We start from the raw sequence: 22001 nt of genomic DNA, 5'->3' as shown, positions 1-22001 counted from the left end.
TTAGTCCGATGTGGGAGTCAAGTTCAAAAACTCATCGTTGACAATGGCAGTTGTATGAATGTTGTTTCAGCCTTCCATGGTAGCGTCTTAAACTTCCAGTTGAGCCACACCCACAACCATACATGGTAGCATGGATAAATAACATGTCTATTCCAGTAAATCAACGTTGTCTTGTTTCTCTCTTTTGTGGTGTTTATAGTGATTCTATTTGGTGTGATGTGATCCCTATGAAAGTAGCACATATCATTCTTGGTCGTCCTTGGCTTTATGATCGAGATGTGCATCATTGTGGGAAAGAGAACACATAGAGCTTCATGTTTAAGAACCAAAAGGTTGTGTTGAAACCAATGACTGCTGCTGAAATGGGAAAATATCGGATTCAAAAGTCAACAAAAGTTGTTTAAGTCATGAAGAGTTCTCTTCATATTCTTACTAAGAAGAAGTTTCAACATGAAAGCAAGGAAAATGGGGTTGTATATGCTGTTATAATGAAAGAAGTTGGCATAAAAGATGCCGGCAGCATTTCTTCTATACCGAAGGCCACTGAACTGCTCAACGACTTCTCGGATATAGCTCCAGCAAATCTGCCTAGTGAGCTGCCCCCACTCCACAACATTCAACATTCTATAGACTTTATGCCAGGATCTCAATTGCCTAATCTTCTAGCTTATCGTATGAATCCAATCAAGTATGCAGAGCTGAAAAGACAAGTGGAGGAGCTGCTGTCCAAGCGATTTATTCGCAAAAGTCTAAGTCCTTGTTTTGTCCCCGCCTTACTAACCCCTAAAAAAGATGGCAGCTGGTGCATGTGTGTAGACAGCCGTGCAATCGACAAGATAACTATCTGTTGAATATAATGTATATATAGTGTACAGTCTTTCCTTTTTTAATATAGGTTACATGTATGGTAGTTAGTTCTCCTAGGCTTGTATATATATATATACTTCTCAATTGTAAGTAGTTAATCACATGAATGAGAATTAAGGTTTTTCTTCTTTCTCTCTCTCAACATGATATCAGAACCAAGGGAGAAAACCTAATTCTTTCCAGTTTCCCGTGTCATCAACTCCGGGAAACCTTCCGGTGACCGTGTTTCATTCCGGTCACCTTCCCCATCTCCCAATACTTTCCGGTCAGTCGGATCATCGTCAGAAAACACTCACCGCCGGCAACATTTTCCGGCGAACTTTTCGGCGACGTCTTTTTCCTACACCGACCATACCAGAAGGAGCGCCTGGAGGAGATCTCCAACTTTTGTGAAGGCACTGGAACCAAAAGCTCATCCACGCGCCGGTCACGCGCAATTTTCCTGTCGGCGACTGCATCTCACGCGCCGGCGCGTGAGGGCGCATGAGGCCTTTTCCGGCAACGCGCCTCCTCCTCCAGCTTCGCCTGACGCCGACCAACCTCCCTACATCCCTGGTTCTCCCATCCGAGCCCTACACGTACCTCTTTTGGGGATTTTTGTCTCCGTCGGCCCTCCAAACAGTCTTTCCGGCGAAGGTCCGGCTACTTTTTCTCCACCCCAATCCCTACACGTACCTTGGGAAGTGTTCTTCTACCTTTCTGGTGGTACCACGCCGCGATCTGAGGACGTCTCCCTTTTTCGGTGGTGCCACGCCGCAATCTAAAGCCGTATTAGGGCTCTCTTCAATCCAAACATACTTCATTCTCCAAATAAGTGGATATGGCTACTAAAACTTCCATTTTTTCCTCTATCATATCTGGATCTCCTATGATTACTTCGGAGAAATTGGTTGGCAGTGAAAATTATCTTTCCTGGTCTGCCTTTGTTGAACTTTGGTTTATGGGTCAAGGATATGAGGATCACTTGGTTACCCAGGAGGCAGATATCCCTGAAGTTGACCGCGTACAGTGGAGGAAGATAGATGCACAGTTATGTAGTGTATTATGGCAATCGGTTGATCCCAGGATTCTTCTTCATCTTCGGGCCTACAAAACTTGTTTTAAATTTTGGACTCAGGCCAAAGGATTATACAAGAATGATATCCAGCGTTTTTATAAGGTGGCTTCTGCTATTGTCCATATCAGCCAACAGGACTTGGATCTATCTACTTATATTGGTCAGATTGCCTCTCTTATGGAGGAGTTTTTGACTGTGATGCCTCTTACTCCTGATGTTGGGGCTCAACAAACACAGCTTGACAAGTTCTTCATGGTCCTTACTCTTATTGGCCTCCATCCGAATCTTGAGCCTATCCGTGATCAGATTCTTGGTAGTTCATCAGTTCCGTCCTTGGATGATGTGTTTGCTCGCCTCCTCCGTATCTCGTCCACTCAGACTTTGCCATCTGATAGCACTTCAGATTCTTCTGTGTTAGTTTCTCAAACTACCTCTCGAGGAGGACGCAGTGATACCTGAGGTAAAGGTCAACGTCCTCATTGCACCTATTGCAATAAACTTGGCCACACTCGCGATCGTTGATATCAGTTACATGGACGGCCTCCTCGCACTGCCCATATGGCCCAGTCCTCTGATTCTCCGTTGCCTCAGCCTCCGAGCTCCTCCGCATCTCAGACATCTCAGGCTTCTATTGCCTCTGTTGCCCAGCCTGGTAATGCCTCTGCCTGCCTTACCCACACATCTTCTCTTGGACCCTAGATTCTAGATTCTGGAGCTTCTAATCACCTATCTGGTAATAAGGATCTTTTCTCCTCTATTACTACTACCTCTGCCTTACCTATTGTTACCTTAGCTAATGGTTCTCAAACTGTGGCTAAAGGTATTGGTTTGGCCCTTCCTCTGCCTTCTCTACCTCTCACTTCTGTCCTTTATACTCCTGAATGTCCTTTTAATCTTATTTGCATCAGCAAACTCACTCGTACTCTTAATTGCTCTATTACCTTTTCTGATAAATTTGTGACCTTGCAGGACCGGAGTACGAGGAAGACGATTGGCATAGGACGTGAGTCTCAAGTCCTCTATCACCTCACCTCGGATTCATTTGCTGCAGTTTGCATTTCCACTGATGTTCCTCTCCTCATTCACAATCGTCTAGGTCATCCTAGTCTCTCCAAGTTCCAGAAGATGGTCCCTCGTTTTTCCACTTTGTCGTCGCTTCCGTGTGAGTCATGTCAGCTTGGGAAACATACTCGTGTCTCGTTCCCAAAGCGTTTGATTAATCAGGCAAAGTCTCCGTTTGAGCTTGTCCACACTGATGTTTAGGGTCCTTGTCAGACTGCGTCTACTTTAGGATTTCAATATTTTGTCACTTTCATTGATGACTATTCTCGATGTACTTGGTTATTTTTAATGAAAAATCGAGCTGAGTTATTCTCTATTTTCCAGAAATTTTATGCTGAAATCCAAACCCAGTTCAATATTTCTATTCGTGTGTTACGCAGTGACAATGCCAGGGAATATTTTTCAGCCCCATTTACTTCGTTTATGTCTCATCATGGGATTCTTCATCAGTCTTCTTGTGCTCATACTCCTCAACAAAATGGGGTAGCTAAACGCAAGAATCGACATCTTGTTGAGACAGCTCGTACTATCCTCCTCCATAGTAATGTTCCTTTTCGTTTTTGGGGGGACGTTGTTCTTACCGCTTGTTATTTGATTAATCGTATGCCCTCCTCTGTCTTACACGATCAGATTCCTCACTCCCTTCTCTTCCCTGACCAACCACTTTATTTCCTTCCTCCTTGTGTCTTTGGTTGTACTTGCTTTGTTCATATTCTCACTCCTGAACAGGACAAGCTTTCTGCCAAAGCCATGAAGTGCCTCTTCTTGGGATATTCCAGACTTCAGAAGGGTTATCGTTGTTATTCCCTTGAGATTCATCGATACTTTATCTCCGCTGATGTCACCTTCTTTGAGGACTCACCATTCTTTTCCACCACTTCTGAGTCTCTTCCTGTTTCTGAAGTCTTGCCCCTTCCCATTGTCTCCCCAGCTGATGTCGTGCCTCCTCGACCACTTCAGGTTTATCATCGTCGCCCTCGTGTCGCTGCTCCTCTCCCTTTTGCTGAGGCACCTGCTGACTCACTTCCTACCCCTTCGGCTTCTCCTACCCCGACTCTGCCTTCTCCTGATGATTTACCCATTACTATTCGGAAAGGTACTCGCTCTACTCGTAATCCTCATCCTATTTACAATTTTTTGAGTTATCATCGATTATCTTCACCCTATTCTGCTTTTATTTCTGCTATATCCTCTGTTTCTCTTCCAAAGAGCACCCATGAAGCTCTTTCCCATCCAGGCTGGCGACAGGCAATGGTGGATGAAATGGCTGCTCTGCACTTTAATGGCACTTGGGATCTTGTTGTTTTACCCTCTGGTAAATCTACAGTTGGCTGTCGTTGGGTCTACGCAGTTAAGGTTGGTCCTGATGGTCAGGTTGATCGCCTTAAGGCCCGCTTAGTTGCTAAAGGCTATACTCAGGTTTATGGTTCTGATTATGGTGACACATTCTCCCCTGTTGCCAAGATTGCTTCTGTCCGTCTGCTTCTCTCCATGGTTGCTATGTGTTCTTGGCCTCTTTATCAGTTGGATATTAAAAATGTCTTCCTTCATGGTGATCTTGTCGAGGAAGTTTATATGGAGCAACCTTCTGGTTTTGTTGCTCAGGGGGAGTCTGGTTTAGTGTGCAGGTTACGTCGTTCTCTATATGGCTTGAAATAATCTCCTCGAGCATGGTTTGGCCGTTTTAGCTCTGTTGTTCAAGAGTTTGGCATGCTTCGCAGTACAGCAGACCATTCAGTTTTCTATCATCATAACTCCTTGGGGCAGTGTATTTATCTGGTTGTTTATGTGGACGACATCGTCATTACAGGTAGTGATCAGGATGGTATTCAGAAACTAAAGCAACATCTTTTTACCCACTTTCAGACTAAAGACTTGAGAAAACTCAAGTATTTCTTGGGAATTGAGATAGCTCAATCCAGTTCCGGTGTGGTCCTTTCCCAAAGGAAGTATGCTTTAGACATCCTGGAAGAAACCGGTATGTTAGACTGTAAACCGGTAGACACACCTATGGATCCGAATGTCAAACTTGTACCAGGACAAGGGGAGCCTTTAGGAGACCCTGGGAGATATCGACGACTCGTAGGTAAATTGAACTACCTCACCATTACTCGTCCAGACATTTCTTTTCCTGTGAGTGTTGTTAGTCAATTCCTACAGTCACCATGTGATAGCCATTGGGATGCCGTAATCCGCATTCTTCGATATATCAAAAGCACACCAGGCCAAGGTGTGTTGTACGAGAACAGAGGTCATACTCAGGTTGTTGGTTACACAGATGCAGATTGGGCTGGCTCACCCACAGATAGACGTTCCACTTCAGGGTACTGTGTTTTTATTGGAGGTAATCTAATATCTTGGAAGAGTAAGAAACAAGATGTAGTGGCCAGATCTAGCGCTGAAGCCGAGTATCGAGCTATGGCTCTGGCAACATGTGAACTCATATGGTTGAGACATCTTCTTCAAGAGTTGAGATTTGGAAAGGATGAATAGATGAAACTCATCTGTGATAACCAGGCCACATTACATATTGCATCCAATCCAGTCTTTCATGAAAGGACTAAGCATATTGAAGTTGACTGTCACTTCATTAGAGAGAAGATCGCATCAGGATGTGTTGCTACAAGTTTTGTTAATTCAAATGATCAACTAGCAGACATCTTCACTAAATCTCTCAGATGTCCTAGGATTAAATACATTTGTAACAAGCTTAGTGCATATGACATATATGCTCCAGCTTGAGGGGGAGTGTTGAATATAATGTATATATAGTGTACAGTCTTTCCTTTTTTAATATAGGTTACATGTATGGTAGTTAGTTCTCCTAGGCTTGTATATATATATATATACTTCTCAATTGTAAGTAGTTAATCACATGAATGAGAATTAAGGTTTTTCCTCTTTCTCTCTCTCAACACTATCAAATATCGATTTCACATTACTCAGCTTGATGATATGTTGGATATGATGGCTAGTTCTTGCATCTTTTCAAAGATAGATCTGAAGAATGGGTATCATCAAATATGGTCTCTATGAGTGGCTGGTCATGCCTTTTTGGCCTCTCCAATGCTCCTAGCACATTCATGCGCTTCATGAATCAAGTGCTTCAACCATTTATTGGCAAGTTTTTAGTTGTTTACTTTGATGATATTTTAATCTACAGCAAGACTGAGGAAGATCATGTGTTCCATTTACGACAAGTTATGAGAATCCTTCGACAAGAGAAGCTCTACATAAATCTGAAAAAATATTCCTTCATGACCTCAGCTATCATGTTCCTAGGTTTTGTTGTTTCAGCCAAAGGGTTAGAAGTAGACCCTGATAAGGTGAAAGCCATCGTAGAATGGCCAATTCCTAGCACATTGCAAGAGCTACGAAGTTTTCATGGGTTGTCCACATTTTATCGACGTTTCATCATAAGTTTCAGCACTATTATGGCTCCTATCACTGGTTGTATGAAGAAAAACTAGTTTGTTTGAACCAAGGCAGCAACAAAGGCTTTTGAAGAAATAAAGGAGAGGCTAACTAAAGCACCTGTTCTACAACTTCCCAATTTTTCAAAAGTATTTGAAGTAGCTTGCAATGCATCAAATGTGGGAATTGGAAGTGTGCTCAGTCAGGAAGGGCATCCTATTGCATTTTTCAGCAAAAAATTGAATGAAGCAAAGCAAAAGTATTCAATCTATGATAAAGAATTCTATATTGTGGTTCAAACTTTGTGCTATTGGCGTCATTATCTCCTTCCACATGAGTCTGTTTTATATTCTGATAATGAACCTCTCAAGTATGTTAACTCTCAAAAGAAGCTTAACCATTGTCATGGGAAGTGGGCCTCTTTCTTACAAGAATACTCCTTTGTTATTCGGCATAAATCTGGTGTTGAGAACAAGGCAGCTAATGCTCTTAGTCAAGTGGTGTATATTCTTTCTTCTATGGCTATACAAGTTGTGGGATTTGATTTGTTGAAGCGGGATTATAATTCTTGCAAGGATTTCAGCATTATATATTATGCCTTAGCAGCAGGGACTGCAGGAGCATATCCAAATTTTTCGCTGCATGATGGATACCTCTTCAAAGGGACCCGCCTTTGCCTACCTGACACATCACTTCGAGAGCAAGTGATATGGGAATTGCATTCTAGAGGAGTAGCTGGTCATTTTGGAAGAGATAAGACAATTGCAATGACAGAAGATCATTTTTATTGGCCAAGTTTAAAAAGAGATGTGACTAAGAATGTTTCTAAATGTCGCACATGCCAACCATCAAAGGGAAGGAAGAAAAATACTGGACTGTACATGCCACTTCCAGTGCCACATGAGCCATGGCAAGAACTAAGCATAGATTTTGTCCTTGGTTTGCCAAAAACTTTCAGGAGACATGACTCCATATTTGTCATGGTAGATCGTTTCTCTAAAATGGTGCACTTTATCCCATGTTCAAAGACTTTGGATGCTGTCCATGTTGCTAAACTGTTCTTCAAAGAGATTGTCCGACTACATGGTTTGCCCAAGACTATTGTTTCTGATCAGGATGCAAAGTTTATGAGTTATTTTTGGAGAAGCTTATGGAAAATGCTGAACACAAAGCTGAAATTTTCTTCAGCTTTTCACCCTCAAACTGAAGGCCAAACAGAAGTTGTTAACCGAAGTTTAGGCGATCTACTTCGCTGCCTAGTTGGTGAACATGTTAGTAATTGGGATCAGATTCTTCCTATGGCTGAGTTCGCATACAACAGTTCAGTAAATAGGTCTACAGGTCACAGCCCCTTTGAGATCGTGACTGGCTTGCTTCCTAGGAAGCCTATTGATTTAGTTCCTTTACCAATGGAAGCACGACCAAGTGTTGAAGCTGATGCTTTTAGTAAGCATATACTTGATTTACATAAGGATGTTCAAAGGAAGATTGCTCTTAGCAATGAGAATTACAAGGCACAAGCTGATTTGAAAAGGAAGGTTGCTGATTTTAAGGAAAGAGATATGGTTATGGTATGGATAAGGCCTGAACGATATCCTAAAGGTAAATACAAGAAACTTCACTCAAAGAATGTTGGTCCATAGAGAGTGCTCAAGAAAATTAGCTCCAATGCTTATGTTCTTGATTTGCCAAAAAATATGGGTATTAGTAACATCTTCAACATTGAGGACCTCACCCTATGTTCTAATCCTGAAGATGTTATAACTAATGGTGGCCCCAATGCTCGCTTATCACCAGCTCCTCGTTTAAAGGCGAAAATTGAAGATGTTATTGATCATCAAATTGTTTCAACCAGAGGAGGGGGCTATCAAAAGTATCTTGTCAAATGGAGAGGAAGACCACTTTCAGATTGCACGTGAATCACAGAAGGGGAATTCCAGCACTTGAATCAAGACCTTTATGAGAGATTTCATGCCTTTAACTCATCAAGGTCGAGTTTTCCTAAGCTGGGGAGAGTTGATAGAGACGAGTGGCAGACACCTTTAAAAGTTTATCAGAGGCGCAAAGGAGCTGGCTCCAAGGCCCAAGCTTTAATTTGGCACTCTGTAGATGATAATGGGCTTAGTTGGGATCTTATATAAGTCAATATGGGTTCAGCTTAAGTTATGGGCTTAGTCAATGGTTAAAGTTACCATTTTCAGTCATTATTGTTGTCACTTTCCAACAGTCTTTAATGTGGTCAGTAATCAGTCCAAGTTTGTCATTTTCAAGTTGCATTTATTGTGTCTAGTTCCAAGGAGTTATAAGTCCCTAGAAAAGTCTTATAAAGTAGTTGATTAGTCTTTTGGAAGGAATCAATCAATGAATGAATTTTCAGCAGTCAGTTTTTCCTTTGTGAGATGCAAAGAGTACTTGGGTGTGAAGCCTAAGGTTTCTAGGAGTGATTCCTAAGGTCCTTTCAATTATACTCTCCTTTCATTTTATTTCCTGTACTGCATCAGAACCTATAGATAGAAATTTGAAGGTTGGTAGGGGAGCCTGTGTTCAACTCCTACAGCTGTCTGTGAAAGAGATTTTTTTCTCAGGTTCAGGAGGCACATGCCCCACACCCCTCGTCGCCCTCCCAACCCTCTTGATAGAAGTTAAATTACAAATTGATGCTGTCGTGAACTCAGAACCTTATATATAAGATATCATGATTTAGGAATAATATTCCAACATCAACTTCTTTTTTTCTTTTTGATAGGTTAACTTTTATCCCCATTGAGACTTAAAGCTGGAACCTCTCACAAACTCTCCCCAAGACAAGTTAGTGAGATTCACATACATGGTGTTTCAAAGCAAACTATCCATCTAACAATAGCTTCAAAATTTTAGAAGGAGAATCTTAGCAATAGAAAAAAGAAAATTCCCATTTTCCTTTGCTTCCCATTTTATTTATTTCACATTTACGTTAAAAGTTCAAAACTTGAGCAATTGGTGAAAATATGTAAAATGACAACTTAGCCAATTAGAAATAATAAAGTATAAAAAAAATTTCATTATTTTCAAAACTACTTTCAACTGATATTACAAAACAAATTTTGATTGTTTTCTAATTTCTAAAAACCATATCCGTTTATTTTTACCAAACATGTTTTTAAACTAAAAGTTATAAAATTGTTTTTTATTACATTTTTAAAAACCTATTTTTCAAGATGTTTTTAGAGAAGATAATCAGACTGACTTTATTTTTTATTTCAAATGACAAATACAATTACTTCTGCCTATCAAAATATATATGCATACTTATACTAACAAAAAAAGAGAGAACATACCAGAGATGAGTTATTGTAGGGCCATTGATGCGCCGCTCAGGCCTAGAAAAGCGTTGCATATCAGCTGCTAGCTGCATTAGAAGGTATCATTTTTACATGCAAGTAAGAACTTAACACAAGCTAACTAGTAGGAAAGGCTAATAAAAAGAACAATATGAGAATTTATACTTTGGATGCAGCTGACGCCTGCCATCTCTGAATTTCACGCAAACGACTCATCTCCAAGTCAAGCACTTGATAAGTTTCTAAATACAAGTCAGCTTGACTTTGTTTCATAGAATCAGGAAGCTGCCACATTATTTATAACCAGAAATATTTCAATAAGGAAAAGAAAAGGCAAGCACTGGAAAAGACAAAACAGCCAATTATCTTCATGTAAAAGCACAAATGATTATTTCCTTGATCAACCAACCGTGAGTGGGGCTGTAAAGCTCAGGTAGTTCTCATTAAAATTTTGGTTGATGTACAAGTTTACTCAGCTCTATATTCTCACTGGACTTACTCAGGTCCAAACTTGGTAATAAAAAGTATGCATGACCCAAAATGCAAACCGGAGTAAAATATGATATTTTATTAACTTTAAAAGGATGTCATTCAGAAAATCAAAGTTGGAAAATTAAATGGCTCTGTGGCATGTAATTTGATTTTCCTAGACTTAATTAAGAGTTAAGGTAGAATGGACTGTAGAAAACTCCTTTTGTTAATCCAATCCAATCCAGTAAATTAACTCACATCAGTTTTACTGTTAGTAGATTTAATCAGCATTGCGACGAGACACACCTGGACCACCAACTTCAATGTTAAATATTACATTTCACAGCTCCATGGACAGTCTCATAGTCTCCAACCAACTGCAGTGCAGAACAAGATCTGGAGAGGTATTTGGTAGGGGTTTTCAGGACAAACTCACATTATGTAGAGAAATGGTGAGAGGATTATGCACAATGGTGGCAAAAACGAATCAGCTTCCAGGTATCACCACCTTAGCATCAAATACAGAAGCTATTATTGGAGTTGGGGGTGTGCGCGCACGCGCGCGGGTGTGGGTGTGGGTGGGTGGGTGGGTGGGGGGACTATGATGCATACCTCCAATGGCCACAAACCATAAGTCAAAAAGTCTGTTATGGGACTAAAATAGCCTCAGCCATGAATGGATGAAAAATAAACCCAAATAGAGCCTTGGACATGAAAATCCAGGTCAAGTTACCATCAAATTGTGAATCAAAATCCATGAGTTGTTTATGCCATAACAGGTAGGCATCTACATACGTAGGGCAAGGCACACTTCGGTTAAGGGATTTCAGATATGAATTCATGAGCTACAACTTACTGGGCCAACAACATTCCACAAAAGGAATCTATTTCTATTAGAATGTAATATCATTGTTTATGTGCATAGATATACATTTGTTGAGTATAAGCTTTAATAATCTCCATTGTATTTCTCCGGATGATGTAACTTGGAAACAATGTTGTGAATCTCAAAAAATCCTATGTATGCATTTTTCTTTCTTTTTTTCTCTCTCTCATAAAGACTCCTCATGCTACTTTTTACTTGCTTTTTGTACAATTTATTTTTTCTTACAAAAGAAAAAGAATATGTTCACTTTCACATCATACTCAATGGTTAAAGTGCTTTCATTTTTTAGAATATGGAAAACAAAAATGACACTTTTTAAGGAAGCATTTTGGAACCGGTTTCTGAGAACATGCTGCAAAACATGTGCTATGTATCTTTTTCATTTCTTCTATTTTTGATAACAGAGAATAGTTCTCAGTTCCACTACCAAACAAGCACATGGATTATTTTTAAATCTAAAGTAGGAATTAACCTGAGGAAGAGCTTTAACACAACTGCGATATGTATAAAGTACTGACGCCATCTCTTTCCCTTCTTGAATAAGGCTATTCTGCACATGTTCTCATGTCAACCATTAAAACACAACAAAAAATATATGGTAGGAGAAAATTATCACCTATTTGCAATCACATTTAACACAAGGAATAATCTAGTCAGATATTAATTAATTACATGAAAAAGTCCAACACTTTTGTAAGACAAAAAAAAAAGGAGAAAAGGAAGAACTACATACCAGCTGATTAAGAGCTTTGGTGTCTTCCGATAGAGAGAGACGGTATGCAGAAACATCAGTGTACTCTGTGAAAGGAAAGAATCATCTTTGTACTACAATGCAATATATTATACTTGTTGAAAAAGAGAATAACTGAATAATAGAAGAAAAAAATAAGCGTAAACAAACATGAGGTCACTATCCATTGCTAGATGAGTCTCTCTTATATATTAAAAAGATAGAATATATAAATTACAAGTTACCCCTCAGGCATAAATACCCTTGGTATTATATTTCACACCCCCCCTCAAGCTGGGGCTAAAATATTTCTAAGACATAGCTCAGAACACACATTAAAGAAGGCACATTTTCCCAAGGCTTCAGTGAATATATCTCCAACTTGATCTTTTGACTTGACATGAGGTTTCTAACTCTTAACAATTTCCCTAATACAATGACAATCTATATCAATGTGCTTGGTTCTCTCATGCAAAACTAGATTACTCAGCTTGATTATCACAGTACATTGTCATGGATTTATCACGTGAGAAACCAAGCTCCTGCAGAAGCTTCTTAAGCCACATGAGTTCAGAGGCTATATGAGTCATTGCTCTGTACTCTGCTTCAACACCAGACCTCACCACTACATTTTATTTCTTACTCCTCCATATGTCCAAGTTTCCACTAACAAAAGTAGAGATCCAGTAGTGGTTTTATATCAACAACAGAATCTGCCTATCAACACCTGAAAACTAATTAAGTCTAAGTTAGGGTTAGGTGTTTTATATATATAACATCTAAACCTATTGTACCTTTTAAATACCTCAAGATTCTGCACAAAATCTCCAAATGAATTTGATTAGAAGCTTCCATAAATTGGCTTATAGCACTGATGGAGAATGTGATATCAAGCCTTTTAATTGTCAAATAGATTAGTTTTCCAATATGATTTCTTTAACACTTTTTATCAAGAAAATCAAGATGGCTTTCACCTCCACGTTTAACAATCAATTCCATAGGAGTTTTTACAAGTCTAGAGCCTAATTTACCAGTTTCAATGAGTAAATCATGTATAGACTTCCCTTAAGAGAAAATTATACCATCTTTTCCATGAGTAACTTCAATCCCTAGAAAATAAAGCAAAACCCAAAGATCTTTGGTTCAAAACTTTCCCTTTTGATATTTCTTTACCTGCTCAGTACTTGCAGTGTTCTTCCAGAAACCATAGTGTCATCCACATCCATGACAAGAACTATAATAGTATTTTCTCTCCTCAAAAGAAAAACTAAGTGACCTGAATGCTTTGAAATCCAAAAGATATTGCTCAACTTATCAAACTAGGCTAACATGGTATGTAGATCAGGTTGGTTTGTTTAGGAAATACTCCCTGCATAGATGCCTCCTCCAGTGGGCATCATCAAGTTAAATTTTAACGTTTCTTTGGATAAACCAATACAGTTAGGAACTAGAGGAATGAACATAGATCACCATGAAACATTAGTGACAGCGTTCTCCAGAAACTCTAGGGTGGGCTTAGCCATCAAGGCAAAGGTATTAACTTTGTTGGAAGACCTAAAGTTAGCGAAAGCTAACAGTCTGTTCACCCTTTTAGATGAGGGAGTCTCCAATAGTCCTATCTCGGATAAATTGGAAGGAGAAAAGCTTGTAGAGGTTTGAAGAGTGGCTGCCCCAAATTTTTTTATCTTGCTTTAGAGTTGAGGTGCTCCTTTTGTTGAATTCCTCAATAGCTAACCATATGGTGGATAGGTAAGCAAAATGGGAAGCCAATAAGTTTATCTCTTTTGTAGGGGATTTTCTAACCTCCTAACTCTTGAGTTCATAGTTATATTCACTTTTGACTTCCATTGATACTTCTCACTTTTGATCTGAGTTATGTAGTGGTTGAATCTAGGGGAAGAATTTCTTATCCTTCTTTACATTTAATATTTCATGGTAATAAAATGTTTGTTCCATACCATAAAAAGCTTATCAAATCAGGCCCTCGGAAACTATTTTAAGTCATAAATTGCCTTCTTTAGTTTGCAAACCTTGACATTGGACGACCCCCCACCACCATATGTACAACAAGGACATCCATTGCCCATAAGGACACATTGCATAATATATACTAACAAAGCATGATATTTCTCTAAGGAAGCCCCAGAAAATTCTTTTTTAACCAACACCTGTCAGGGGCTACAAAACATTGATCCCAAGGCTTCCACAGACATCTTCATATCAAGGAAGATCCTCAGTTCTTTTTCCAATCAAATCAGTGAAATGATGGCTAGAAAATACAAGATTAAAGGATTATTCCCCTCGACTATCATCCAAGCCTTGAAAAGGAATTCCCATCATACTATTGAATTTACATGAGGCAACTCAGCAGATCCCTGACCATATTGAAGAACCAAAACAGTGAGACAAAGAGTGCATAAACTGTCCTATCAAACTCGGGACATGACACAAAAAGCCAAACAAAGCACTTTGTAAGGCCTTCAGCATTGGAGATTCCTATTGGTATTCATTTTCTTGTGGGAAGCTTGGCAGGTTCTAGAAAGAAGTTTCCAGCAAAGTCAAAAATGTTTAGCTGCTATTAGTAATGACCACTATATCAGTTGGATTTAAAAAATGTTTTTCTTCATGGGGACTTGGAAAAAGACTACATGGAGTTACCCTAGGACTCAAAGAAAAAGTGGGAAAAAGGAAGGTTTGTAAATTAAAGAAGTCTCTTTATGGCTTGAAGCAATCACCAAGAGCTTGATTTGAAAATTTTACTAGATCTATTCGAAGAATGGGATATTTGCAAAGTCAAATCAATCACACAATGTTCTATAAGTAAACCGAAGGGAGGTAAAATTACTATTCTCATTGTCTATGTTGATGACATTATAGTAACTAGAAGTGATGTGGCTGAGACAAATAAGTTGAAAGAGTCCCTTGCTTGTGAATTTGAGATACAAAAAATAAAAAATAAAATAAATAAAATAAAATTGGGAAACTTGAGATTCTTTCTCAATATAGAAGTTGTCAGATCAAGACAGGGAATTTTTCTATCGCAAAGAAAATATACATTAGATTTACTAAAGGAGACAAGAATGTTGGGATGTAAACTGAGTGACACTCCCATCGATACAAATCATAAATTGGGAGTGAATATTGAGTGCAAGGTTGCAAATAAGGAGAACTATCAAAAAATGGTTGGCAAACTAATCTATTTGTCTCATACAAGGCTCAATATAGCCTTTGCAATAGGAGTTGTCAGTCAGTTTATGCATAGCCCAAATAAAAATCATATGAATGCAGTATTTAGAATTTGGAAATATCAGAAAGAAACTCCAAGAAAGGGACTTCTATTCTCAAAAATTGACATGCTAGAAATTGAGGTCTACACTGTTGCAAGTTGGGCAAGTTCAATTAGAGATCATAGGTTTAGATTTGGCCACTGTACATTCCTTGGAGACAACTTGGTAAAATGGAGAACTAAGAAACAATCAATTGTGGCAAGGTCAAGTACTGAAGCAAAATTTAATTCTCTAGCTCTGGGAATATGTGAACTAATATGGCCCAAATCCTTAATGCAAGAGTTGAAGATAGCTAACAACCATCCTATGGTAGTCTATTGTCATAATAAAGCAGCTATTAACATAGCCCACAACCAGTTCAATATGACAAAACCAAGAATGTGGAGATAGATAGACATTCCATCAAAGAGAAACTTGAGAATGGCCTTGTTTGCCTGATATATATCTCCTCTGATAAGCAACTAGTTGATGCTCTTACAAAGGGACTACCAAAACATAAATTCCAAGAAATAATAAGCAAGCTAAGAAAGAACAGTATCTATGAGCCAGCTTGAGGGATAGTGTTGAAGATCCTGAAATAGTCTTCCAGCTAGCCACCAAATTATTGAGAGAATCTCTAGTTGTCTTAATTTTTTCCCTTACCAAGATCTTGGTCAATTATTTCCTATTTCTTTCCATTTTTATTTTTTTTTTTATAGGTAAATAGAGCATGTATTAGGAGCGCCAAGAAGCAGCGAAAATAGTACACACGAAGTATACAATCAGAACGCCCAAAAAACTATTTCTTTCCAATTCTTCCTGATTTGTATAATATTTTCTTACTTCAGAATATCTTGTAATTATACTACCTTAATTTTCTTTGTATCTTTGCCTTTAGTCTAGCTAACTCGTGTATAAATAGGTTATAATTATTCTCTAATTAATTGAAGAAGTGAGAACATAATTTGCAGCACAAAGCATTCCATAGATCCTAGTTTTAAGTAATAGATTTCAACAAAAGCATCACGAATTTGCAAGAGCATAACAAGAAGCTAGATACCTTGCATGATGTAGATGTTTGTATTATTTAGGAAACAGTTACTTAATCACAGATATATCAACAGTACCATGGAAAATTAACAAAAATAAAACACAAACTTTCAATATACAGAATTAATGATACTCTTCCTAGCAAGCAAGATTGATGAAAATTATGCTTTGCTCTCCAAAATCCTGGAGAGTATAAGTTTCTATTTGAACCAAAGTTATTTCATATTAAGCCAATTCGAAATACATACCAATTGGACTCTGGGTTGCACCTCTTTCAGTGGAGATCCAAACAGCGGGTCCTTGAACCTCTGGTTGGTCATCCTGCAAAATCATTCTAAAATATAAATACAAATACATAAGATTTCAAAATTAGAATTCAAACTTACCCAGTGGCCAGACCAAGCAATTAAAGGATGCCTATTTGTTTGAGTTAATGATTTAGTAGTTTTATTATTTTCTTTAGCTATAGGTCTTTGGCTCAACTCAAGTACTGTGTGCAGTCTTCTTTTTGTCACTGCCTATATCTCATACTGACACAAAAATATAATGAGTCACAAAATAGAGTTTACCTCACCAAAATAAATAAATAAATACAAATATAAATGAAGAAAATAAAAAATCAAGAGAAGCTCCTTGAGTAGAGGCTTCAGTAGGAAGTTCAAGTCATTTAGGTTTCAACTTCAAGGTAGAGGCAATCTTGATGAACATAAGTTATGCCTAGAGGCTCACCATATGCATGAAATGTGTCATATACTAACCAAACATAAGAGGTTTTATCACAAAATGGGACTTAGAATTTCTTTTATGGATACTCTATTACATTTGACTTAATTTTCTCTTATTTAATTATACTTCATTATACTTTTCACTAACACTTCATGTATTATAATTTAGCCCAAATTAAAATAATAATAATAATAACAACAACAACAATACCCTTTTAAACTTCATTAGCATTTAGGATGTGTTGATATATTAAGTTTAGTTGGCAATTTTATTGCATTTCTTACTAACTAGGATGCAACATACTTTCTTGGGTCTCATACATGTCAACTCTACTTTGGACTAATCTAGAGACGACTTCGGACAGTTTCAGTGTCGGCAATATTCGAGGTATGTATGCATTTGAGGTTACTAAAATTTATGGAATGGCTTCAATATGGTTTCTAAGCATGGATTATGGTGAAAAGGCAGAAAAACAAAGTCAAGATTGCGTTTTTACATGGATCATTTGAATGCCCAATAGGGAGCATTCAAAGGTCCAGTCAGATTTTCAAACATCCCTTAGGGAACGTCCAAACATTCAACCCATTGTTCAAACACTCCTTACAGGCATTCAAACAATGAATGTATTTTTAGTTCAATTTCGTCCATACATTGTGTTTTCAAGGGTAATTTTGTAACATTAAAGATTTAATTGGTTTCCAAAATTATTTCAAGCTTTTCTCAAGTATTAAAGGATTATTTTGTTGCAATTTGGGAATTGGAGAGAAGATAGCCATACGATAAGTTTGTTCCCACATCTCTCAAAGCTTTCAAGTTCTTTTTTGAAATTATGATTAGGATGCAACAAAAATCAGAGACTCGCATCACATAAACTTCAATAAGGACTTCGAGCGAACTACTAAGGAGCACGAGGGAGTATTACATTGAGAATGTGGAAAAGGAGTGTGAGTGTTGAAGGTATAAGACCCTAAGGAGTAGATGCATCTAATCAAGAAAACTATGTACCATTTTCTTATATTTAGTAGATTATCCAACAGTTGAGAGACCATCCACAGTTTTTTACACCTAGGGTTTTAGATCATTTTTCCACCTTATATCCTATGTTTGTTTGTGAGATCGATTTTTCATTTGCATGAGATTTATCAACTTTTAATCATAATTGAGATAACTATAAAGAAAATTAAAAAGTTGAGATTAATTGCTCGGACTATCTATTCACCCCCTCTAGGTAGTTTCTTATCAAGAAAAAGTTCTTTCAAGATGCTCAAGGGAAGGTAATCATAGAAGACTGAAAATTTTATTTGCTTTAAAGCCTTCAAATTCCTAAATATTTATTAACAAACTGCTTATCAAACTCAAATTTTCCCTTATAAGATACAGAAATACAAGATCAAATAAATCTCAACCCAAGAACACTTTTAATCTTAATTAAAATCATGTATCAGCCATCGGAACAAGGCTGTTGCATAACCAAAATCAGGAATCACAGTCATTGGTATGAGCAATATATGTATTCTTTTACACAATAATATACTTCCACACGCAAAAAACAAACATTCATTATCGCTGATTCCCCAAATGTGAAACTACAATCGTTGAGAAAATAAGTCAATTAGGTGGTTTTTAGCAATTCTATTAAACAATATGAATCCAAAGTCATCTAGGAAATCCAGCTCACCGCTAAAAGTATTGTTTGCAAACCAAGAAAACAGAGAAAAAGGGGTGGAACTCAAGTAAATTGGTGCTAAATAATGAAAAAACCAAAATTCCAATTTCTTACAAATTGGACTTTCCGTAGAGCCATTACCATAATCACCAAAATATAAAAGAAACAATTCCATTCACCAAATACCTCAGATCACCCTTAAACCCCGCTAGCCAGCATAGAAAATTGAAAATTGATCTATCAAATTGAAAATCCTTAGGTCCAAAATCTCGACATTTATCCTATAATTTCTCAGCAATCAGAATAAAAGAACCAATTAAAAATTTTAATTTCCTAGAAATTAGGTGGTCCACAGTCATTGCCATAACCACCAAAGTATAAAAGAAACAATGCCATTCACTAAATCCCTAAAATCACCGTTAAACCCTGTTTGGAAGCCTTTTAAAGAGAACATCAAAAGCTTACTCTTACAAAGATGAAAACACTAAGTCTCAAAATCACAATTTATCCTGCATTTTCTCAGCAAACAAACAGAACACTAAACATTAGAATTTCCTTTTGGTTTTTTTTTTTTTTTTTTTTTTACCTCCAATGAGAAAGTTGATAGTGCTGCAATGGCTTCCTCCACTGGAACCGCCATGAGACTTCTCTTCTTCAGTTCAAATCTACTAAATTAAACCATTTTTCAGCCAAATTCAAATGAAATCGTTGCATTTGAGATCTGCCAACAAGTTCTGATTTTTTTCACTCACGGTTCTCACCTAATGGAGACGACTGGAGGGTGAACCCAAAAGCGGCGTCGTTTTGGAAATGTTGTCTGCTCCTTAAAAATCTTTAACTCTAAAACGGCATCGTTTTGGAGATGTTGTCCGTATCTTAAAATTCTCGCAGTTGTTACACTAGAGGGCTGAAGTTACTATATTGAACATTCGTTGTCAAAATTACATTTTTGGCCATATTGAATCATAGCTTATGAAATAAGGATGCGAATGCATGAATTTTAATAAAATATTCAAGTACGAGATTTTAAGATTTGTTTTGTAACAATTTTAGAAACATTAGAAACAATTATTAAAAAATAGTTTTAATTATTTTTAAAAATAAAATTTTGTTTGAAAATTCAAATAAAGAAAATAGTTTTTCACTTACTATTCATTTATAATCAAATTCTTAAAGTATATTTCACATTTTCAATTATTTATAAGAACATTTTATAAAAAGAAAACATTTTAATATACTTTGTTTTCTAGAATAAAAAAATTTTAAAACATATTTTACAATTAGAAAATAGAAAACGGTTTTTTGTTTTTAAAAAAAGAAAATAAATTATTTTTTAAGAACATCTTAAAGTCGTTTTGATTTATTTTCACTTGTATTTTTAAAATCATTTTAAAAATAATAATTATATAAATACGAAGAATGATTAAAAAATAAAATATTGTGTATAAAAATTATTTTAAAACATTAAAAATAAGTTAGAAATTTTTAAAATTTCAAACAGACTTTATTTTATAAAATATAAAAGGATCGTTTTTAATAATTATTCTCAAAAACTATTTTTGAAAATAATTATTAAATAGAAACTTTAATTTTATTCTAAAAAGTGACTTATTTTTAAAAATTGTTTCAATAAAAATAATTATCAAATTTATTTATTTTTTTTGAATTTTTTAAGTTAAATGATGAATTTGATGTTACAATTTAATATTGCCAATCACATTTGAAATTTATAAAATAATATTTTCTTAAATGGAAAAAATCCAAAATCATAAAACATGGGATTCACTCTAATTAAAAAGGAAAGTTGAAGCAAGAGTAAAATCTACACCATCCCTTACACTCTACTTAAAAAGGGCCACCAACCATTTCCCTTGTTTGTTAGCTTAGTAAATGGCGTGGGCATCATTTCTTTGAAAATAAAGTAGCATATATTATTTCTTCTTTTGCTTTAAGTCCAAGATTGAATTAGGTGTCTTCCAAGTGAAGATATTAAGCTATGAATAACCCATGTTGTTTATGGAGAACACTATGAGCCAAGTAATTAGGAATTGTCTTGTAATTAACCATATTTATTTCTCTTTAGATGAGTTAAGGGTGTGGTGTGCTTGAAATAATTTTGAACTTCTTTTAGGAGCAAAAGAAATAAAAGCAAAAATATTTACTTTTATTGTGCTATTCATTTTTTTATCAAAATAAAAGATTTTATTAAGAAATAGAATAATTTTTATATTTTTATAAAGTTAGTTATATAAAAATATAAGGGTCGGCCAGGAAGTTATTTGTTTTCTAAGTTAAAAAACATGTTTGAGAATTGTTCAACAACATGTTTATCAGAGTTCTATTTCTAATATACCTTGTAAAGTCTTGCATTAACTAATTATTTTTAAAAATTAGCAGACTCGTTATTGAATCTAACGCATTAAGTATTACTCGATTTGGAGTTTATTTGTCCAAAAAAAAATAATTACAAAAATATAATTATATACAAAAAGGAAATTAGAAAAATCATTCAAAATAAATATTGGTCTATAATTTTATCATGTAATTGAATTCCTTAAAAATTAAGAAATTTTATGTATCAAGTATAATTTGATTTAGAATTTATTTGTCTAATAAAAACATGTAATTCAAAGAAAAATCATATGCATATATATATATATATAAAAGATATCACATTCTACTTTATTTCTTTTTTATGATTTTTTTTTTTATTTCTCTATGTATTCATTTTGTTTTTAAAAAAACTGATAAGAACAACTTTTAGTTGTTCTCTGAAAAAATGTTCTTTATTTTATTTTGTTTTTAAAAAATATTTTAAGAAAACAAGAGTCAAACAGTCTTATGAATTTTTTAAAGTAGTTTTTTTATTTTAAATCAAATAGCCAAATAGGTCCAAACTTTTTAAAATCCAAAACTATTGCAAAACAAAAAGAGGAAAAAAAAAAAGTCAAAGTAACTATTGGAAGAATCTTGTTTGAAAGGGCTAACTAGTGAACTTGCATTTTTCATGTGAGTCCTATTTAATGGTTAAACCAAATTTTTATTGAATACTTATCTTTTATCTTATTTTTGAGAAAGCATTTTGTATTCATCACTTATTTTGTTTTGCTTTAAAATGGAAAAGTGAAATATGAAAATTGAAACACAAAGCCTATGTTTGATTCTAAAAATTTTGAGGAAAATAAAAAAGTTTAAGTTAAAAATTTATTTTTACTCTGTACTTCAAACTTAATTTACTTATTTTAAGTCTTTTATATAAATATTAAATAAATTTAAAATGTATAAATTTATAACTAATTTTAATTATATTTTACTTTATTTTATTGTAATTTTTATGATAAAACCAAATATAAAAAAATCACTAATAGTAAAAGGCATTAAAAAGTCCACACACATTAGTATGCACTAACTTTAGAGATTCTTTCGCTCTAACCCTTTTAATAGTAAAGGGTCTCTTAGTCATTTTACCTTATATATAGGATTCGT

The 22001-nt window shown here is 35.8% G+C and overlaps 1 protein-coding gene across 2 annotated transcripts in view; it reads right to left on the bottom strand.

The window, feature by feature from the left end:
• Nucleotides 1-19311, bottom strand: part of LOC100253517 (protein PIR) — a 123294-nt gene extending 103983 nt beyond the window's left edge. For both annotated transcript variants that reach the window (XM_059736341.1, XM_059736342.1), the window contains exons 1-6: nucleotides 19102-19311; nucleotides 16372-16444; nucleotides 11811-11875; nucleotides 11550-11627; nucleotides 9886-10005; nucleotides 9718-9788 (exon numbers count right to left, since the gene is read on the bottom strand). In XM_059736341.1, coding sequence (XP_059592324.1) covers nucleotides 9718-9788; nucleotides 9886-10005; nucleotides 11550-11627; nucleotides 11811-11875; nucleotides 16372-16444; nucleotides 19102-19155 — 461 coding nt within the window. In that variant the 5' untranslated portion in view covers nucleotides 19156-19311. The remainder of the gene's footprint in view (nucleotides 1-9717; nucleotides 9789-9885; nucleotides 10006-11549; nucleotides 11628-11810; nucleotides 11876-16371; nucleotides 16445-19101) is intronic.
• Between the last annotated feature and the right edge of the window lie 2690 nt (nucleotides 19312-22001).

The sequence above is a fragment of the Vitis vinifera genome, chromosome 4 (genome assembly GCF_030704535.1).
Source record: "Vitis vinifera cultivar Pinot Noir 40024 chromosome 4, ASM3070453v1".
Lineage (NCBI taxonomy): Eukaryota > Viridiplantae > Streptophyta > Magnoliopsida > Vitales > Vitaceae > Vitis > Vitis vinifera.
This window is presented reverse-complemented; position numbering and strand designations above follow the sequence as displayed.